General features: G+C 44.5%; 1 protein-coding gene across 1 annotated transcript in view; it reads right to left on the minus strand.

Annotated features, from left to right (window-relative positions):
* The window catches only part of klhl29 (kelch like family member 29), a 188,734-nt gene that overhangs the window by 24,275 nt on the left and 141,548 nt on the right, over positions 1-22,911 (minus strand). The window contains exons 12-14 of the mRNA XM_076084165.1: positions 20,276-20,474; positions 6,735-6,917; positions 4,367-4,547 (exon numbers count right to left, since the gene is read on the minus strand). Coding sequence (XP_075940280.1) covers positions 4,367-4,547; positions 6,735-6,917; positions 20,276-20,474 — 563 coding nt within the window. The remainder of the gene's footprint in view (positions 1-4,366; positions 4,548-6,734; positions 6,918-20,275; positions 20,475-22,911) is intronic.

A 22,911-nucleotide genomic window follows, 5' to 3' on the forward strand; every position in this document is an offset into this window, starting at 1 on the left:
GACGCACGCAAAAAATGAAAAAGATTGGCTGCGTGTGTAAACAATCTGCGCATCAATCACTCTGTGAGCGGAGCAAATCAACTCTGGCTGTCGCACCGTTTCATGTCATTCCCCAGCCTTCAGATGCAATCCCCACCAGCCATCTGCATATCAAACAAGGCAGCCATTCACATACACTGACTAATGATTTCTGAATGTTATTAGCCTTCTATATTACAACCACGCTTCAGACCGGCGTATTTCTTCCTCCTTGTGCCGAGGCGTCACAAAAAAAAAGGCTGGAGTAACAGTTCCCTTATCTCCACTGGCCAGGGTTTAGTCCTGCTGCGGACTGGCTGCCTCCCCGTTGGAGTCTCTGCTATCTTTAGAGTTTTGGCCCAACAATACTGAGCTGCAGTAGAGCCAACGGCATCTCACAGCACAGCAACACCTGCCAAATCTGCTGGTTAGCTACAAAATAAAGGATCAGCAATTAATGAGGCTCATTTATCAAGGCAAGATATGAAAAAATGCTTTCAGAAATGGCCTGAAAGTGATAATCACCAACTGCTTTTTTCCAGCTATGAGACGATTGCAATGATTCATAAGTGACTTTATGATCTTTCTTCAGTGAAAATGTAAAATTTGAAGGTAAAAAAAGGGCTTTCAATGTATGCAGAAGCAAACTTCAGGCACACGTGCGTAGGAGCAGGAGCAATGCCGAGGTTATATAATGAGCCTTTATTTAGTTACGTTGCTGTCCACAGGTTTCAGCCTGCGTAAGACTTCATGAGGGTTCAAAACGCAAGAAGACGATACATCAGTTAGATTGTTTTTACGGGGAAAATTGTTCTCAAGCTGGGTTTAATTATAAGATAAACAATTGTGTCTTTGTGCGGTGTCTTGTTACAAATAAACTAATTCAAGGAATTAAATGATATAAAGTCCTGTTTAAGAGTCTTATCAAATAAACCGCTGCTGTTAATCTGTCCAGATCTTTCCCAAGCCGCTGAGATTGCTTGTGATTTATAGCGCCTGTCTTTTGAGTTGATTTGACAGACCAGCCGCTTGTTGTTGACAAATCTCCAGAAGTGTCAAAAATCCTCCTTAAGCCTTGAAATAGCTCATTCTCCCTCAACAACACACACGCATGCATATTCAGGTGCGACAACTTGCCCCCGCTGTCTCCTTCACACTGTTTAAATATCTATATTATATCTTGGAACATATTACTAATCAGACCTCAGTCCGCCAGTTTTAACAGAAATTCAGTCGATTAAATCATAAATTCTGTTACCAAATGATTTCTGGAGCCTTTTTCGGCGATTTCTGATGACCCACTCAAAACGTTACGCGTCAACCTAAGTTAAAACAAGGCTACATACAGTATGTAACATTTGAGATTTTATTATTGAGATAAGTAAAGGTAGTCAAATATTGACTCTGAGTCAGTGGTACCCCTTTAATGTCAGTGTTGGACGTGTCCGTGGCGGTGCGTCACTTTCCAGTCCTTACATGCATAGTGTCATTTCAAAATAAAGCTCTGTCGTGACAGGAAGCTAGGGTTTAGGCAACAAAACCACTTAGTTTAGGTTCAGGAAAATATCGTGGTTGACGATAACTTCACTGACTAATAAATAAAGTGACTTTTGATTCATTAACAAGTCACGTGACTAGCGACTCACGTGACTTATTGTCAATGTTTGCTTTTAGTTTCACATGGGGAATTAACAGCTGTCTCCTGGACAAAAGTCCTGTGTTTTTTGTCTCGCTTCATCCTTTGCTCTGTTGAGACTGGAGGTGCTTCGGGCTGGAGAGAGGATTTATGTGATTCTGTCTGAAGGTGGGATTATTCAGCTCTCAGTGAGACTCACTGGTGTATTTTTTGAAGTCTATCACAAAGATGACCAATTACGTTGTCTTTGTTGTCACCTAATTTCTGCACTGTTTACATTCCCACAGAGATAAATAACACTTGAAGTGATGTGGGATTGTTGAACAGCTCTTTTTCTTCAAGCGGTATTGCTCAAAGGTGTGAATGTGCATTATGGCTTGAGCATCAGCTTGTGGAACAGTTGGTCACATTGTCATTCAGTCCTAATGAATACCTTGTTTTAAAACATACGTTTGAAGGAGACAACACTGTTCACAGCAGTAAATTCTCTACAAAACTGTGAATGTAAATGATGCATAACCCACCACAATAGATCTGCTTCAAAGACCCAACAAAGAAAAGAAGTAGTTTCTCTGCAGAGGCACATACCGACTGATTTCTGAATGGCTACACGCTTCTCGTTTAAGATGTAACATCACCAGTGCCGGGGGTAATTTCCTCCTCACAACCCAAAGTTCAGGGTGAAGCATTTCTGCGGAGACTATTGCAAATTCAAATATGCAAAATGCTAAATATTTCCAACCTTTACAGTGCCCTCGCTATCCCCCAGTTACAGCTGTCAGCCTCTTCACATTAAATACAGTTAGATGTTCTGGTCTCCACAAAGGTGCACGCAGCTCGCACCTCCAGCGTTTGCCAGCTGATTAAACTGCAATTCATCAACAAAGTCTGTGGAAGTCTGAGGCATTCACAGCGGCTCAACAGAGAGAAAGGTAGACTTCCCATAATAACACATTTTAAATGGAAATCTGAAGCAATGAATAAAGCATTTGTAATCATTATCATAAAAACTATTTCCAGAAAAACTTCGACTAAATACATTAGCGGGCACCGAGTTATTAGAATATCACACATACATTCCTCTATACGTCTGTGCCCTCTCTAAAAGCACAATCCTTTATGTATTTATGTATTTTATTCCAAGAATAAAGAGTCTTTTTAGACTATCTGACTCGATTTTGACTTTCGCTCCACATAATGGTTTCTGAAAAAGACAAAATAAAAGCCTGTGTTGCTTAGAAACAAGCCTGTTGACTGCTCCGACAATTTTTGCCCGAATAGCTTGAGAGACCCGTTAGCATTTACATAAGGCTGCTGAATACGACCCTGACCCTTGTGTTACAAATGGTTCACTTCAGGCACAGCGCCACGCAATCGCCTCCTAACTATTAAGAGTTCAACTATTTTGTTCAGTGAGCGGGTTATTTCCCCCAAGCCGGTGCGGCCTTCGAGAGTGCAGCGCTCGGGCAGTAATATCAAGCAGAAGAGGCCTCTGACAGTTCTCGTAAGAGAGGCGAAGTAGGTTAAGGTTCTACAACGCTGATAATTGAGTCCAGTTGCTGAGGGCCTCGGAGAAGCTTCACGATTGCACAAAGAAACACACGCACGAGGGGCACCGACGTAGAAACACATACAAATAACATCGCGCGCTGAAGCGGTGATCTCTGCGAATGCCCTAGATGCAGTGGCAAGCTCTCAAATTAAGCAGCTCAGAGACAGAGGAATCAAATGCGTTTCCATTACGGGGCAAATATTCTATCTACCCCCCCGTCATAACGACACTGTATGGCAGCATTACGGGGAAATATCAAATTAGGCTGTTTCATTTGGAGGACTGTTGTGCATTGCGAGCCGCTTCGGAGATCAATTGAGCTGCTAGGTAATGAGCGGCAGCGGCCTGCTCTAATATACTCAGTAATGTTCTTTTGATTGCTTTGGTTAATCTCGCTCTGCCGTGCAGGGGAGGTAGCCCTCTCTCTCTCTCATGAAACTCACTCCTCGGCCCAGGTTACAGGGAAAAATAAAAAATAGGGAGCAGTGTTACAAAACCCAATCGATATGAATGAAATGATTAAATCTTGACGATCCCTTTTCATGTTCTGTGCCACTAGGGATTCATTAGACTCCATGAGAACGCGGTCTATACGGGTTTCATGCCGAAGAGTTTCAACAAATACAGATTTAAAAAAAATTAAGACGAAAAGACCCGGCTGAATAGGCCACAGTGGACAACCTTCAAATGAAGTGTCGATGAGTGGATGTAATCAGACACAGCACACCACTCTGCTCTCTGAAAGCAAATCCTCGCACTCATGCACCACTCGGAAAGACGTAAGAGGCGCTTCGTCGTTGCACAACAACACTCACAGCTGTGACCATTTAATATGCTCCGGCTCGGATTCATTCCTCTGCACCTTTTTGCTCTCACAGAAAATGCTAACAAACCTGTCCAACACACTTTTTGCAATATGCTGCACCGCACAACTGCATGCCACACCATCTGCCACGTCTCGCTGCGCAGTGTGAATATGTATTTGCTCGAACTGGATTGCTCAGCATCCGTCTATAATTTGCAGAATCGTCCACGCGTGCACTCTCCCCGACACGGACGTCAAAGCGGGGTTAGAGCAGCGTGGGACTGTGCGGTCACCAGCTGGGAGCCGCTGGAGGCATCTGGAGACGGGCTTGCTGATGATTTTACGTGACTCTTACCTCTCCACGTGGTCCAGGTTCCCTGACACGCCCAGTCCTCCGATGGTGTAGAGTTTGCCGTCGTATACCAGGCTGTTGTGTCTGCAGCGGGGCACGGTCATCCGGGACACCAGATTCCAGTTGTCCAGCAGGGACATGTAGCACCATACATCAGCCAACATCACACCAGACTCTGTGCCCCCTGAAACATATAGGTAAAGGGTTATTAAAGTGGGCAAGTGGGGTGATTATATAAAGGTGTTTCCACTGTATGAACTATCCCAGGAAACCAAGAACCTTTTAAGAAACTCAAGAACTCTACCTGGGTTACGACCAGAGAAAACAGACTTCATTTAGTATATCTACATTAAAACAAGGGGTGGACATTTCTTCTAATATATAAAATAAAAACAAAGTTATATTTGCGGCTCTCCTTCCTTCAGCTCCTTAATACCTGGAACTATAAGTATTAGGATGAAAAAACACAGGGCTAAGATAATGATTAGAATATTTAAACAGTCTTTCTTTCTTCAAACGCTTTTCTATTCAATATTGAAATCTCCGCTCCTAAATACGAGGTGCTTTTTTGAGAGATTTAAAAGAAAAAGTCATACACATGGCCACCTGACTGAAAGTTGTTTGCCGCTGGGTTGAGTAGTCAACCAGCCGACCATCAAAACTCTACTTGTTTCAGCTCTCTTCGAGGCGGCCCCGTTAGAGGTGTAGTCTGACATGTAACACCAGCCGTGACTCAGTGACCCAGCTCAGAGTGTTAGGAGGGCTACAGACCGGAGCCTGTTGATTGGCCTGCTAGAACACCTCTGATTTCCCCGCTGGCTGTCCGACTCCCAGCGGACACATGCATACCTGTTCCAATGCCCAAACACAAATTTACATTTATATGAAAAGAGGGAGAGGAAAGGTGCACGCAGGACAAATCCTGCTGCACTTCCACGGTGCAATGTCAAGGTCTGAGTACCGTGCAGGATTCTCGCACAAATGGACCGAGGAGGGAGAAATTCAGTCTGCCTCTGGAGGAGCAACTTAAAGGTGTCTCATAGAGGGAGTCACGGAGTGCACAGCGTGCCACTACGGAACAAAATAAACTGCAGAACACTGCAGCGACTGTAAAGCCAAAAAAAAAAGTAAAAAAAAGAAATAAAAAAAGCTCTAGAGAAGGTAAATAGGAGAGACATTCAATACAGAAGGACCCTTCTGAAAAGAAAGACATCAAAGTTGTCTGCAGTGTTGGTCAGAACTAAGTTTTCAAAGCAACAGATGAGTCGGCGATTGAGGGCGGCCATCCTTTTAAAACTCTTTGACTCTTTTTACAAAGGTCACAAGAAGTCGGTGAGGGCCAGGGTAGCTCCACTTTGCTGAGTTAGATTTGTCATAAAGAGAAAATGTCCTCTCTAAGAGTTCATGAATGAAAGACCTTTAGCAAGATTCAGTTTGATGAAAGGATATTTATCAAAAGAGGTCAGCAGCAGAAATCCAATGGCTTGATTTTCTTGATCTAAAACCAAAATGTCTTTTTACCTTGAAAAAAAATGAGCAGTGATGAAAATCAAAAAGAGGAAATGTTCATGTCGAGTCTGAACACTTTGGGTAGGCGTTATTATCATAGCGAGACGAAGAGTTGACAGCCATGCTAGCAGCTCTGGAGGCTCTAATGATAACAGTGTTTTCGTCAGCATACTAACGTTCGTCAACATCTCGCTAATTTGCAAACACGTGTACAGCTACGGGTTGATGTCTTTAGTTTTGCAGGTAATTAGTCATAAACACGATGATGATGGCACGAGAGGAAAAGCCAGGGGATCCCCAAAGTTATTACAATTCATCGTCAGCGGAACATGAACGTCCGTCCAAATTTAATGGCAATCCATCTAATAGTCGTTTCACTAAAAAACACAAAGGTCAACTTCATGGTTGCGCTAGATGAAAAGACAAGAGGATCACCAAAGTCAGTGGGATTCCTCCTCTGGGGATCACGGACGTCTGGAGAATATTTCACGGGCAATCCATCTATTAGTTGTTGAGATATTTGCGGCGGGTGGGCCAACTGACAAACGGACATTTCCATCCACAGAGAGGGAGGAAACTATTTAGGAACAGCAAAATCAACCCGGTGTTGCATGTGGGCAAGTTATTCTTGTATTACATCTTTTTAAATCTAAAGAAGACATTTTGAGGCCAACGTTTGTGTTTTCATTTGAACAAATCATATGACGACGTTAACATGAACTGTTCCTGGATGCAGGGATAACCTTTCACTACTGCAGTGAGATAAACCGATGGCATCTACTGTCCTCCTGCTCTGTGCCGCTAAATGACTGCGACGGGGAAAAGCTACAATTGTGCTGCTGGAGCGGGCGATTTAGCTCACCTGACAGGTAGATGTTGTCTCCCGCCGAGATGACACTGAAGAACTCGCGGTCGTAGAAGGGCAGGCTGGCCAGCGGGTACCACTTACTACTCTGGGGGTTAAAACAGGTGACTGCTGTCAGGGAGCGCTGGCTCATCCCGATCGCCTGGCGCCCTCCCACCAGAACTATCACCTCCGCTACACCTAGAGGATAAAGGAGCAGGAGGAGGGTGGAAGAGGAGGATTGGGGTGGACAAAGGAAGGAGAGAGATGGGAGAAAGCAGGCCATCAGGGAAGGTTTCCACCAGTAAATAAGAGCCAAGATTGAATCAAAGCCTCTTTGACACGCCCCCAGTGCTGCTGTAACTAAGAGGCATTATGTTTAATATGTATACTTGATTTGTTACAAATCAGACGGCTGAGAGGGCAACTCTATATGTCTGAATTGTCTTTTATTATTTTAGGTTGTCTTCACAAATAGATATTATTTTGTATGAAGGGTTTGCAAAGTAATGCTGAACATTCTGTGGACTAATACATCACAGTTTAAACCTCAAACTAATTATTGAGAAGACTCCAAAAGGGCCCAAAGCAAAACGGCTCCACAAAACTAAACTTACGTTTTCACCATTTCATTATTTCTCTTTTGGAGCCAAAAGTATTTTCAGATGTAAATAATAGATGCGGGTGTTGACGCACCGTTTGAAACTTTTTTCATAGAACCTTGACAGTCTGCGTGCAAACGGACAAACACAACTAGCCATACATTATAAGTCTGCTGTTTTGAATTCAGCAGGCCCCGGCTGTCCCCGAGTCAATAAGCTTGTCGGGAAATGCAAAACAGAAAAGTTTCCTCTCGGTCACAGGAAACTACTGAATTAAACGGGAAAGTATAACTCAATTACCGAGACCGATGGGGCTGCCATCCGTACGGTTGCCGCACAGCTCTCTGGCTCTCCCTTCCTCTACATGTCCACACACTGCCACAGTGAAACATACACGGTGTTTGAGCATTGGCATAAGAGAATCGCAAAATCAATAGGCGAGAATCAATCTGTGTACATCTCCACCAGGAGATGCGTCTGGACTTGTGTACACACACACACACACGCACACACACACACACACACACGCACACACACACACACACACACACACACACGAGCTGAGGACCTTGTGTGATTGAGAAGATACTTGAGACACGTTCAGCACTCATCCCTGTTGCTCCTCAGCCGATCTCTGCTCTCACACACACACACACACACACACACACACACACGGGGAGCTGCTGGATAAAGACACCAGTGATCCAAAACACACGAACAGGTTGGCGGGCTGCCACATGCGTGTCTCAGGTCCTCTCAGTCTTCAGCAGCAGGCTCCAGTCAGCAGGCAAGACGACAGAAATGAGCTGTGTGTTTGTAAGCGGCGGGCGGGCGGAGGGAGGCGAGCCAGGGAGTGAGAGGAAGGGGTGATAGGGAGAGACAGAGACGGTGTGAGGAGAGAGAGAGAGAGAGGAGGAAAGAGAAACAAAGATGGAATGGAAAAGATGGAAGTGGAGGGAAGACTCATCTTCAAACATTCCAAACCAAGGCTAACCACTGCTTCATCTGCTTGGATCGATATTTTTCCGCACAGACACTCGCCCGACAGAGGCTGTCTGTTTCTTTCAGTTAAAAAAACCGATCCCCTTATTTATTTATTTCCAACTCTTAAGCTTCTATTTTTCTTCCAAAGCTGGTAAAACAGAGAGTTTGTTTTTCTCCAGGAAGAGGAAAAGGGTAAAAGAGGAGTAAGATATAAAAACTACAATGGGCTTTGGTGAGTCTGAGCAAACAGACAGAGCAGTAAGCACCGCCTCAGACATATCGTGGACATACAGCTTAGACTTAGTGGACAGCTTAGAGCTGACTGGCTCTTTTCCTCTGTGAGACTTTTTATAAGAACGCCTTCCTCTACGTAGGACGAGAAAGACGACTCAAGGAGAAATTGTGACAGAGTCGCTGCGAGGATGAAGGTACACGAGCTTAAAAACAAAAGGACAATCGTGAGAATATGCGGAGGACGTGGGAGCCGTGTGCGCGTCGCCGCCCTTTCTGGCAGCGCGTAAAAGATGTGCAAACGTGGAGCGCCGCTGAAAAAGATTTGGATTCGTGCCCATCATGGGCTCGTTTTCACAGCTTCGGGGCATCACGCCCCGGACCCTAAACCTCAAACGGCCCTCAATACCGTGGATACGCAGCTAATAAATGGGAGTGTAGTTTTATAAGACAGTCGCAGCTACAGCAGCTGTTCTTTGAAGAAAAAAAAAATGAAGTGAAAACAGGCTCTTTGTCTTCCCTCTCATGAGCCTCCAACCATTCCCACACACACACACACACACACACACACACACACACACACACACACACACACACACACACACACACACACACACGCACACACTAATTATATTGACTTTGCTCTGCTATTGTTTCTTGCTTGTGATTAGTTTGCTGCTATTGCTGTATGTGTTTGCGCTCCATTTTTCTTTATCACACGCAGTGTTTCAACTTTATTGGATTTTAAATGTTGGACCGGTTTCCTCTGCCTTTTATAGGATTACATTTTCATCTCTTTTCATCTCCTCTTCTTACTTCTTTTTAGCCGTTTCACTTTGTTCATATTGACTGCTTCAATTAAGTTGTCAAAGTTTCAGCGTCTATGTGTGAGACAATTTGAAATTTTCCGTGTCAGTCAATGTTCTACTGTTTGTTGTGATATCTGTATGGATTCATGTTGTTCAGGAAGAAATAAAAAATTCTATTCCATCTTAAAACATGGTGGAAGATGGACATGTAGTTCCTGATGCTGCTGGTTTGTTGGATTTTTTCCACTTTATTCTGACAAAGTAAACTTGAGAACAAACGACTACAGAATAAGAGCAATTTCTTTTGTTGTTTTTCTACATAGAATGTCTCCTTCTTGAACCCCCACTGTGTCCAATTAGGCCAGCTTAAGCAATTCCACATGCCGCTTCAACGCGCCGAACTGTACGTCTGTGCACATGCAGGTCTTCATGATCACCTATTGCATATGTGCAGGGTTGCTCGTGGAGCTTTTTCCGCTCGGCTGGACACGTCAGGGAGAGTCCACATCTGTGCGTTGAGGCTGCAGCGCAGCTCTGACCCCTGAAGCCCTGAACACATTCACAAGCTAACACAAGCCAACACCGGCCTGTCAGAACGCACCAAAACAGAGAGAGCGGCACCGCTGACGGGGAGTCACGCCATCGGATCAGATGGTTGCGTGGGTGTGTGTGTGTGTGTGTATGTGTGTGTGTGCGTATGTGTAAGCTTTTCCTCCGAAAAGGAAGCCTCACAGGGACGGCTGTCAGTCAGCTGCAGGTTTGATGGGAGTTGGGTAGAGGGGTGAAGGGATGGAAGATCGAAGGATGGAGGCGAGCGGTTGGGGATGAAGGGATAACCAAGTCTTGACAGCTCATGTTTCCTGAAGAAGTTTATACCCATGGCAGTTTGGGCGGAAAATGTCTGCTTCTCCTGATTGTTACTGACCTTTTGTTATATTTCGGGTATATTTTTAACCTGTTCTATATTCAGGAAAAAATACATTTGATCACAACTTTTGAATGACACCCTGCTTAGAAGAAACATATATAACTAAATACAAATTCTATGCTGTTATACTGTCAGTACTCAATTAAATTCTTTCTCTAGTCCTGTGTGTGGACATTTACCACTAAAGCCAGGCAGCAACCTCCGTTTGTGAAAAGTGAAGCCAATGCAGAAGGGCTTAAACTAAAAACATTCTTTCTATTAGTCTAGTCTGGTTGTATAGAAGTCTATGATGACTCTACTTCTCTCTTGATTTATTACCTCAGTAAACATTGTAAACATGAGTTTATGGTCTCAATCTCTAGTTTCAAGTCTTCTTCAATACAGCATGATGTTCATTTAGTACATTATGGTCCATTTAGAGTCAAACAGACCATAAAGCAGGGGATGCTTTAGGGCGGGGCTACCTTGTGATTGACGGGTGGCTACCACGGCGTTGTCGATTGACACTTTTAACGTACATGTAGTCATTTTAATCCCTTAAAATATTAATAGAAAAATATGAACTACTGCAGCTTTAAGAAATGCCCGAAACGGTCCATTAGAACATCAGCAAACACGTCAGTGAGACAGGAGACGGCGAGGCAGCGTGCATTGAGCGTAAACAAAGACGACGATGGTAGCATCTGGACAGAGCCCAGTATTAAATCTCTCAGGAGGAGGTTTCAGTCATCGCAGGCTGTGAATTGTGTGGCAAAAAAAGAAGAAAACAGTATGTGTTCTGAGGAGCGGACAGGTAAGTGCTGTAAGTGCTGAATCTCAAATTGAATTTGATGCCCACCCGCAGAGCATGATGCGCACACACACAAAAAAACAGGCAGTATCTGCGTATTGCTTCCACCCAGCTCGACTGCAACCAAATGAAACCGATCTGTGACAGGAGCACGCCGCCCATGTTTTACCTTATGCTAGAACAAGCTGGATTCTCAGTGGACACACACACACACACGGACACAGACACGGACGTACGGTGACACCTGAAGAAGAGAGGTTGATGGAAAGATGAGGACAGAATGGAAAGATTCTGTCGCTTCCTCTTCCCTGCTGCCACTCCGGCTCTTATCTCACCTTGTTACGTGTCTCCTTGCTCTCTGCCCCATGCTGTGACCCTGCTTTCACTATTCATCCTCTTTCTTCTCACCCCGAGGCTAACGCCTCCCTCTCCTCCTCCATCTCTCTCTCTCTCTCTCTACCTACGGGAGTCTTTGTTCCATCTCTATCTTCCTTTCTCTCTCTTCAAGTCGTTCTCTCTGACACCCCAGGAGTCGTTGCACCTTTTCCCCAATACACTCTCCATTTCATCTTCCTTCACTGCGTCCTGTCCTTTCGCCCCCTGCACCTTTTACCTCTCGACCAGCTCCCTGTGAGCTTCCTTTAACCAGCTGTGCTTTGCTCCAGTTAAAGTCAAAGGGACAATGCGGGGTTTGGGTTGAGTGAGGTTGCAGAGTATTTACTCAGCGCGGCTGAAGAGCCTCGCTGAAATGCATGTCATGTGCATGTGCAAGGATTGTCCTCCCAGCATTAGATGCCCTTGCCTTTAACTGGTTTGCACTACAACAAACACCGGCACCGAGACTTCATTCTTTATCTTAGGAAAAAGTTGCCAAAACAATCTCACCTCAAGGTCCATTTAGTAACTGTCTCTGGGGCTTTCAGTCATATCTCTGGAGCCATAATCTCCATCAATGCTGTTTTGAAGGTAAAAAATGAACTTGACTGTTAAGCCAACGTGGAGGAGAAGTCCATAAAGTGGTTTAAACTAAAGGAATTTTGAGCGCCTACAAATCCCGTGACAGCTGGTCATGTGATACGTACCGAGATAGACTTTGAGATGGGATGGGGTCATTGCAATAACAACTATCCACAAATTTCTAAAATGCAATGACGATAGCCTCGTGTTTCCTTCAGTTGTCCTAGAGTTGTGTTTAAAACATGTCCATGTCTCCTCTTTGAATCGACCATCAACAGTAACATGTCGCTTCCTGTTGTGATCATTTCATTTCGTCTTGGATTGCTTCGTCTGTTGCTGGATGGATGTTAGTAAGTATAGATGTGGTACTTCCTGTGCCAAACAGCTCTACAGGGAAGTAGACAGAAAATACAATATATCAGTGGTATGGTAACGGTGACTGACAGATCTCTAATTATCTCAGAGATGAAAAGCATCTCCAACTTCTCTGCTTCCCTTATTTTATAGTTCATCTTCGTCATGACTAGATTCAAACAGAGAAAGCCGTGAGGTACTTAAAGTACTTTATGAATGGAGTACGTCGCTAATAAGATAATAAGACTTTGAGCTCCGTTTCTCATTAGTGTTTAACTTTATTGTTATTGTCATGGAAGGAAACTCGGTTGCTTTGCAGTCAGCCATTAAACACATAAATCACAGGAATACACAGGTGACGATGAAAACAAACATCTGATCTAGTCCTCGTGAGAGGAACAAAAAAAAGCGTCAATGTGTGTGTTAGTAAATGTGTCGCATGTATAAATATATATATGTGTGAATATATTCATATGCTGTATGACTGAGGAAAACTGGTGCAGACTTTTACTCACCGGGTACCAAAGGCACAGTGACACTGGCAGTCTGTCTCTCAGGGCTCAGAGCCGTTCATATCTCACTGTTGGTCCATAACCATTTCCTCTTATCTCAGCCGCTTCTCTCTAATCTCTCTCTCTCTCTCTTCTGCTTTTTTTCTCCCCCTTCCTAATCCTGTGGTTTCTCTCCCAGGGTGTTAATTTGCTATGGTGAGGATCAGGGGGCCAAAGGCTCCCAAATAATGTCAGGGTCCAGGGATGTGCGATGTGTATGCATGTGCACGATTTCAAGTGTGTCTGTGCGCATTTTTGGATGTTTTGTTTTTTTTGTCGGTTGGGCTACAAATCTGCACTTCAGTGATTGGCTGGTAGACGTCCAATTCGTTTTTTTTAATGGCCTCAAATGTCTTTAAACTATGTTTAAAGGCTCAATATACTCAAATGACTGACTCACCTTTAGCGGTATTTAGACATGCAGATTATTTTTGGTTTTATTTGCCAACGTTTTCCACACATCCTTGTGTGAGATTTCCGCCTCCGCCCGGATACAATGACAGTGAGTGGATTAGTGGTTTGTGGCGCTAGCAGCATTGTAATTACATAAAGGAAACTGCATTGTGTCTCTCCAGAAACTGTGTCCCCAATACTCAGCAGGATCCACACACCTCGCAGTGAATGTCTTTTTTTTTGTTTTTTTGGTGGAACTACTTTCCACCAGAGAAGCTGTTCAGGGTTTATTCCGTGGAGTTTCCAGAGTAACTGGGACACTGTCACCGGAGAGAGATGTTTCTGTTGAATTTTTTAAATGTAATGCTTCAATGCTGTGAGCAGGAAATTTCATTTCCCCTCCACGTATTGAATCGGGCAGGCGACACAAAGCAAAACCAGGGACGGATACGTCAAAACCAAATCTATCACGGTTTAGACACAACAATAGGAAAGCAACGAGATGTTTTCCTGTGAACTGAATGGATGACCCGTTCAACTTTTGCAGTATTTTAAATCGTAAACATTGTGATTTAATAGATGCAGGCACACATGCAGCCGCGGTCCAAAACAACCAAATCTGCACCGTCAGCACATGCAATGATACAGCTCTAACCAGGTTCCCTCTGTCTGCTGAATATTGCATGAGGCTGAAGCAGCCTTCCAGCCCTTGCAGCAGGTCAGAGCGCCAGATGTGGCATGAGCCACGTTCCTGTAAATGCTGCTCGCTCTGGGTCTGAGCACCAAGTGCAGCTCTAGGAACAAAGCCAGTCAAGTTTTGCAGACTGCGGCCGAGGCGATCGCTCGCCTGTCAACCCCCTCCCTTCCCCCCCTCACTCCCTCGCCCTTTGTCTCCTCGGTAGCTCAGGCTAACAGTCGTCACCAGCTGAAAGGTCAAGTGGACGGAACCTTAATTTTGTCTGCAGCGTCTACAGACATTCAGACCAGGGGTTATCAAATCTAGATTTACTGCCTCCATGTTACATTTATGAGCCGAGATGGACATGTTTGCTCGAGATTTCACTGATAAGCCGGTGGAATATCAAAAACTCACACTCCAATTCTCCTGTGAGTGGCTATCAACTTTCTCTCTCTCCCGCTCGGTCGCTCCGTTTCTTTCTCCCTCCCTCTCCTTCCCTGAAATACCATCTCAGACTCCAGAAATAAAATCGGAAGAGGATCCGCTGAAGGGCACTCTTCACATGGAGCGCTTAAGACATTTCTGGCACATTCTCCTGCATCCTGCTTTTCCAGTTTGAGAGGTGAAACAGAGTAATCTCACGCTGCATTGGCTCTAAACGACAAACCAAGCCTGAATAATTACACAGAGCAGGACAATAATCAACACAGTCCTGACATAAAAATAAAAAAAAAAGCTTATAATTGTCTTTCAAAACTGCTGACAGCTTCCCCGTCGCGTTGGCCTTGCTTAATGGTTAGCGTTGAGGCTGTGCAGCCAGAGAGACGATCACAGATAAATTCAATTATTCCACGAAAAACAGCTACTGTCAGTGTTGACATGGAATATTTGAGAAAAAGTTGAGGCGATCAGCGAGACAGAGTGTTAATCAGGCTTGAGCCAGAAAGCAGTAGGTGGCAGACTACAGAGGAAAGGCATCCGATGATATTTCATGCTCTCCTTACAAGGTGTGAATCTCATTCTCCTTTCTTTGCGGTGGCGGCGGCGTTACGGCCGCTCTCCAAGGAGTCCGCTGGCTGGAGGAGGTGTGAATGAGTAGATGAATGTCACGCCTACGGGCTTCGTACGGACCCCACAGAACAGCCCGGTTTTATTGTCTCCAAAATGTGGATGCGAGCCAAGCTATTGTGCTGGCTGATGTAATGAAATCCAGCCATTTTCCGACCAGCATGCAACCAGCACAGGGTATTTTATTTGGCTGCAGGAATGTAAAACGGCCAATAACGTTTAATAATAACATTTCCAACACGCCCGGGTTGTGATCTCAGTTTTGAAGGAAAAAAACAATATTCTTGATGTCTAAGGAACTTTATCGATGATCACATATAAAACACGTGTTCGGAAACACTGGAGTGAACCTGCAGCAAGCCTAAACGCTTATCTCTGCTGCTGCTGCTGTGCGTATATTGTGATTCTTGACTTTTCCGCCATTAGATACATGAGAGCGTAATTACAGATGATCATAAAGTGGACATAAAGAAAGACAAGCTGAGAAAGAATGGAGCTTCTTCTTTTAGGATTCCTTCCTACAGCACAAGTATTTAAAGATATACCAATGTGTAAGTGTGTGTGTGTATGTGTGTGTGTGTGTGTGTGTGTGAGCGAGACAGAGGAACAGTGTGAGCTGAGCTGGACCCCTGCGTCTCCTAGTCATTACAGCTCATTTGTCTGAGTGCTATTCCACTTGGCTGGGTTGAGTTAACAGTTTGCCCTGGCGCTCTCCTCCCTCCTCCGAGCCGAGCACAGCGACACATGTGGAGAGAGGGAAACGGGAACACAGCGTATGGGTTTTGTTGAGGCCGCTTACACAAGCTGCCCGTATACCAAAGGGAACTTTTCTCGCTCGTTGATAGCACACAAACACACACGTGTAGAGGTTATAAATCAGAGTGCATCTTACAACCTTAAGACGAAAAAGGTTTGCGAGTAAACTCCCAGCACCAGCGGCTGTTTAATCCCCATGATCCCCCGGAACGTCTAATGACAGCTAATCAGATGCACATCCCCACTCTAATTAACCAATTAGCAGCTAATGGATACACATACAGTACGCAAAACACCGTGGATTCATTATGAGTCGCTCGTAGATTTCACTCTTTTTCTGTCCAAATGAGGAAGACAGGAGGCTGTTAACAGAAGACATCAGCTACCCCCCCCGCCCCCCCCGCCCACGCCTGCCTTCCTGGAAAGTTCACAGCTGCGGCAGGAAAGTAAGGTATAGCAAGAATGACATGACGTAAAAATAAGTATCCCTAAAGTTAGTGCACACAGTATGTTAAAACAAAAAAAAGATAGAATAACGCCATCTGTTCAACCCGAAGCACACTGAGCTTCTCTTTGCGTTTACAATAAAGTTTATATTTGAAGATCACAGAGAGCCTATTTCTATGCTGAATATCTTTTTGGCTCCTTAATTAGCATCTAATGAAACGAATGGGCAGAGCATCCACTCAGTAAAACGCTCCAGAATGCAAACGAGGTGCAAAGTGAGACAGAGGACTGTCAACTCAACTCAAAAATAAACTTTATATCATGGTGGTTATTCAAATTTTATGACTCTTGCCTTGTCGTAATTGAAAAGAGCGTTGTCCAAATGCTTTCCGGCGCTGTTATACATGTATTTTTGTTTTTAACCATGTGTCATTAAGTCTGCACAGGAGCACGTCGGGTGAAACAATGCAATGACGGACCAGGACCTGTCAAGAGTGACTGATATGAAAATCAACCACCAATAACAACTGGGCTATTAAGTAAAGAAATAAATTACAACAATGCAGCACAGCGGGACTCTATATAAAGAAAAAACCTGGAAAAACAAGACAATTAAAGGGTGTGTGCAAACCATCTGGCTGCTCCTATTCAGCTGCAAGAGAAAGAACTGTTTTAGAGCTTATAGCTAATGGAGCAAGTACTCATTAAGATGTCGGCCTTTCTGTTAAATTTTAAAAAGTTCATGCTCTTCCATCTTACGAGCACATTGCCGAGTGTATCTTCATAGACCATTAATATTCCTATTAATGGTTTTCTTACTCGTGACATGATGTATGAGCTTAATATCAACATTTTGCCAGGTTTTTACCACCATAGTATAATATTAAATCAATATTTCTATATTAACGATGGATGAAATGACTTCATGTAATATGAAAGGTGTAGACCCTGCAGATCCCCTTTGCTCTACAGAACCTCTTTAACTAACTGGTTTGGTTTTATGTAACTTAACTGCTCTAAATTCAGTTTTACCGCTCGCTAAAAGGAAAGTGAATCATTGTCAGTTGGACAGAAACACGACACAAATGAATGCTAGCTTTGCCAGACGTGTAAATTACCCATTTAGAGCTAACGCGCTCGCCGTAGACACTTTCAAATCTGTCAATGTTTTCATTTTGAAAGTGTGAAGGTGTGGAGTCAAGTCACATGACTTTAGACACGACTTGACTAACTCAAAACAGACTTGGACTTAAACACCAATGACTCGTGAGTTTAGTTGACTTGAGCGTCAAAGTTTCAAAGATGTAAATGTAATAATTAATAAATTAATAATTTAATTAGCTACCCTACCGTGTGACTTACCGTGTCGACGCCCAAAAACCAATATGGCAACAACTGAAATGCTCTTCTTATACACAGTCTATGGGCTATAGGCAGCGACCGGTTAGCTTAGCTTCAACAAAGACTTGAATCAGACCGGCTCTGTATGAAGGTAACAATCTGCCCAGCAGCACCTCTAAAGCGCACTCATTAACACATCGTGTTTCATTTTCCCAAGATGTCAAACTATTGTCATCTTAATTCAAACACGCCAGTTTTTGTTATGTGTTATCATTCTTATATGATATTTATATATTGGCCTGAGTAATGCATGTGTTAGGAAAACCTGCACGGTGAATATAACCTCTATCACCGGATTCAGGCGTTTAAGTCGGGCTGTGAAAGGATGCTAATTAAAAATTTGTCTCAAAAGAGTAAATAAAATTTCATGACTTAGAAATAATGTAATTCAACTCACATTCATCACCAGTAAAAAAGGCTGAATGTGTGAGGCACTCAGGCATGTGTCCATGCACACACACACACACACACACACACACACACACACACACACACACACACACACACACACACACACACACACACACAGACACGCCCACTATAATACACTCACATATGCAGACGACGCACAAGTTCACAGATTGACTGTGCTCAGCAAGAAGTGCTTCACGGATGGCAGTTTTCCTTTCTTTTTCCGCCTGACAGACTTATCAACCGAGCTCAGGTGGTGCCCCATCTGCTTGCTCACACTTAAAATACACACACACACACACACACACACACACACACACACACACACACACACACACACACACACTTACCGCTTACACAAGTAGACACATGCTCAAGGAATAAACTCAATCAAATGTCTGCCCTTCAAATTTCATTTCTGATCCCCCTGGCTCCTTCCCTCCCTCCCCCCCTCTCCGACCGCATCCCGACCTCTCCTCCCGTTCTCGTACGTCTCTTCTCTTTCCTGTCCTCCAACAGCAACCTAGAACTCTCCTTCCGGTCTTTTTCTTCCTCGCCGTCCTGCATGTACATGTGCTACCCTGCAGTCCCGGTGACCACGCACCCTGCTGTGCAGAGCCCACCCTGTCCAATGCAGCAGATGGCTGAGCAACACATGCATGCACACAGACAATCAGGACACAGACACAGAATACGGTCAGACCGTCACGGCACATCCGTATTTATCCAGACACATCATCAGAACCAACAGTTTTACACGCAGATAAAATTCTCCGTCCAGATAGTCAGTTATAATAAGAACTGCAGTTCAAAACTTGATCGGAAAAACTTCCCTATATTTCCCATTCACTGAGCCAATGGGGCATAATGCATCATGCATGTTTTCATCCCGGCAGCATTTATATAATTCTGTTGTACAGAGCCACGAGCTGCTGTGAATCAATATACACTTCAGCCTGCATAATGGGGCTGCATGACGCATAAGATATGCACATACCAAACACTATAAAATGGTCCTTGACAAAAAAACGCTTCGAGAAACTGCTGAGAACAAGGAGAAACTGCTGGATCGAGGGATGAGTAATGGGATGATGCTGAGCGCATGTACTGCCACAAATGTCTTTTCTCATGAGGCAAATGACTCTTTATGAAGCCCCCGTGCGACGGCATTACAGGTAATTACAGATGGAAGAAATACAAAACTAATGCAAGTCCCCTCGATGTTTGTTTACTGGCAAATAAACACACCGGCTGGACAACGGTGTTGGCTTGTGAACCGACCTCTCCATAAAGTGCCATTTGTTAGGCAATTATCTTTATTCTACCAAGCAGAAAATAACTTGTGTGGAATGGTAAGGTGTGCTGGTGCGAAGCTCATAATACCATGCAGACACTATAATTAGGCAGCTCTTTACAGGGGGAAAGAGTGGGGTCCTGGCCGACCTGAGGGAAAAATCTACCGGCCAAAAGCAATTTGCAGGCGCCTTCCAATTCCCATGAATGATTCTTTGAATTTAACGATGTAAACAAACACGGTCTGCAATGGCCCGAACAACGGCGGTGGTCAGACAGTGAATGGTTGGCTGGTTGCTTTGAAATGGATGACAGACCTGCCTGTGCCTAGCTGGTGTTAAAACAAACTTGTTAGGAGATGTTTACGTGCTGGGTTTGCTGTAAAAGAGCCGGGGTTCAGTAGCCCGCAAAGACCCGAAATCCGGTATGGTTCCAACCTTTCATGGTAATCTCAATCAGGTTTGGCTCAGGTAGCCATTTGTTTAATTATGGAAAGAAAAGCCTGTGCTGACATTTGGAAATACGACCTGTTGCCCAGCATGTACTTTTAAGCATTTTAAACGGTTGTGTGGAAAAATATTTACGGCGCTTTAAATCAGTGCTTTCCAGTTGTGGGCTAAAATCAATACAATGCAGTTGCAAGTCAGGCTCTCCTTGTGGGAACCTGACCTCTCTGTCACCCCGTAGCAGTAAATATGATTTGAAATATGAAATATACGTGTGTGTGTGTGTGTGTGTGTGTGTGTGTGTGGGTGGGTGCATAGATCCTGGCGATGTGTTCTGGGTCAATTACGCTGGTGGGTGGCAGATCATGTCGCTGTCACCTTGTCCTCAGGTCACGCGGGCCAAAGATGATGCACATCAGTTTATCTCTGCTCTACGTGTGTACGAGCTTGTGTGTTTACCAGCGGAGAGCCGCGGCCGGGTCCTGGGCGTCTGCATCTCTTGCCGCGCGTGGGGCAGCATGTGGTAGCGCTTGGCCTCGTTGACCAGATCGCGGCACGCCTCCGACGATTTGATCAGCTCCTCGTTGTCCACCACGTTCAGCAGGTAGGACGGGTGGATGAAGGGGAGGCGCACCGCCGCCAACAGATCTGACAAAGTCTGAGAAGATTGACGGAGAGGGGGAGAAGAACAAGAGAAGGATTAGATCCTGAAGATGGCAAAAAAATAAAGAAACATACATATTAAAACTTTGTTTGCAGACATTTAAATTAATTACAAGCGAGTGAAACTGCCAGGGATGATCAAAGAGCTTCTATACGAACAACATAAAACAAATAGCACACTAACACACACTGGATCACTGTCAGTAAACACATTCTCTCACATCTCTCACAAAGAACAGTTGGATTATCTCCCAACCTCATTAGACATGTTTGTCTTAATAATATCATCGACGAAGAATGGAAAAGCAGCGATCATGTTTGATAAATGCTTGTGCTGTTGGAGTACGAAAACCTGCTGGTAGCAGCGAGACCATTGGATCAGTTACTGTCAGCGTCAGGCCCTCAAAGCTTCAGCTTAACACGCTGCATGTGTCACTTTTCTATTTCTATACTTGTGCAGGGCGAAAGGGCCAGGCAGGGATGAAAAAACAAGAAATCGCTAACAGTTTCTTTTATGTAAGCGCCACAATGGGTGCATTCCCTCTTGTACATTTCCAAACGTAACATAAAAACAACTCCAGAGACTTCTAATTCAGTCATTAAAACCTATTCATCACTGAACAAGAAGTCACAAATGACATTTTTGCAAAGTTTTCAGCAAGATCCGCTCACCAACTCACTTTCATATGCGCATTTGGTTTCTCTGCGAGAGCTGAAACGAGGCAGCGGGGGGTCATCTCACCGCTTCCACCTTCTGCTTCTGACTTTTTTCCGGCTCCAAATTAGATGTTACACACGGCTAATGCTCTTCTGCAGCTAAATTCAGAACCTAGTTCTGGTTTAATCACGACCCATTCAAGCCGAGATGACGATTCCAAAGATGCTGCAGCACCGTCAAGTTTTAGGATCAAACTAAAACAAAATAAAGACTAGATTTCACACAATCTCGGCTTATAACTGGCACCTTTCTTTCGCTTTAAGGTGTCTTTTGAGGAGAGGATTTGAGCATCGTGATTAGGCTTTCAGGAGATTTAAAATGTTGCGGAATAAAAAAACGAAACGATGAAAATCCCCAACTATGGCACCCGCAAATATTTATCTCTGTGTAAATGTTTGCTCCGTAGCTCAGTGTGCGTACACCGACGTGTGCACTTATACTGTATAGGTGTTCAGCTACAGAGGTAGGACAGGCTGTTGCCATGGCAACCTTGTCTATAGCTCTTGCTGTTGAATATTTATTTTTCTTTCAGTGTGTGTGTTGGTGTATAAGCGTGTGGGCCCCTCTGTACTCCCATGGGAGTCTCATCTATGCCGACAGTAAAAGCTGTAAACAAGCTCGGACGGAGCGGCAGAGAGCCGGCTGGAGATTGACCTCTTTGACCCTTCGGCTCAGAGCGATGTGGCTGCGCCGCGCGGGGAGAGCGACAAAACAACAGACCCAGAGAAACATCATTCAGGGGAGAGCAAATAATAAGCTGACACTCACAACCTCTCCCTCTCCCACCTGAGGCCTTTTTTACTCTGGCATGTGTCCCATTTGTTTTCTACCGATGTCCCGGGCGCGTCTGGCCACGAAAGGAGGAAATAAGACAGCGGAGAAAGGAACAAAGTGGGAATGGCGTGAGAAGAACAGGGTAGGACAAGAGAGGACCGGGGATGAGGAAAAAGGAGAAAAGGGAGCAAGACAAGAAAAGACAAGGTGAGCCAAGAAAAGTAAAGTGAAGACAAAGCGAGAGGACGGGAGAGAGGATGTGGCGGTTCCACGGCACTCGGGGAAATCTGCTGATGACATTTCCTCTCGGCGAGCACGCTCGGAGCGAAACACCGTCCTGCAGATGGGACTTTTTTCCCTCCACGAACGTACACAGCTTACCCAACAGGTTATCAAACAAACAGCTCAATACCCACGTAAACACTGGCGGCCGCTCCCAGCGCCTCAGCTCAAACGCAGCAAGACGGTACAGTCAAAGCCAGCTATTTGGCATCCTGAGATATTTTTAAGGGAAGAATCACGAGCTCAGGAGGAGATACTAATTCCAATTAAAGTGCCCCCATAGTGGGAGATTTGCCCCAGTAGTTACTGAGTCTTGTCACACTCAAATGGAGGTGTCTTAATCTTCAGGATTACTGCACTGCTTTTCTATTAAAAGCTACTTTTCTCCAGGTCTGCGACAATCTCACCTACTAGTGTCAGTAATCGGATGCGGACACATTTTAGAAAATCCTCTTTCGATAAATATCCTTTAAATTAGTACAATCCGAGGAGGAACTGGACGGCATTTTTGTTGTATTTAAAGTCAGTTCTGGCTCATGAGATCACACGTGTGCATCTGCAGGTCGTCTGAAATAGGTCCACAACTGACCGCTCTGACCCTCAGAGCTAAATTAAAGCTGTATATGGGGCAGTTCCAGCCAGGTGGTGCCCTCAGTGG

The sequence above is a fragment of the Anarhichas minor genome, unplaced genomic scaffold, assembly GCF_050575085.1.
Source record: "Anarhichas minor isolate MPS153535 unplaced genomic scaffold, ASM5057508v1 ptg000136l, whole genome shotgun sequence".
Classification (NCBI taxonomy): Eukaryota; Metazoa; Chordata; class Actinopteri; order Perciformes; family Anarhichadidae; genus Anarhichas; species Anarhichas minor.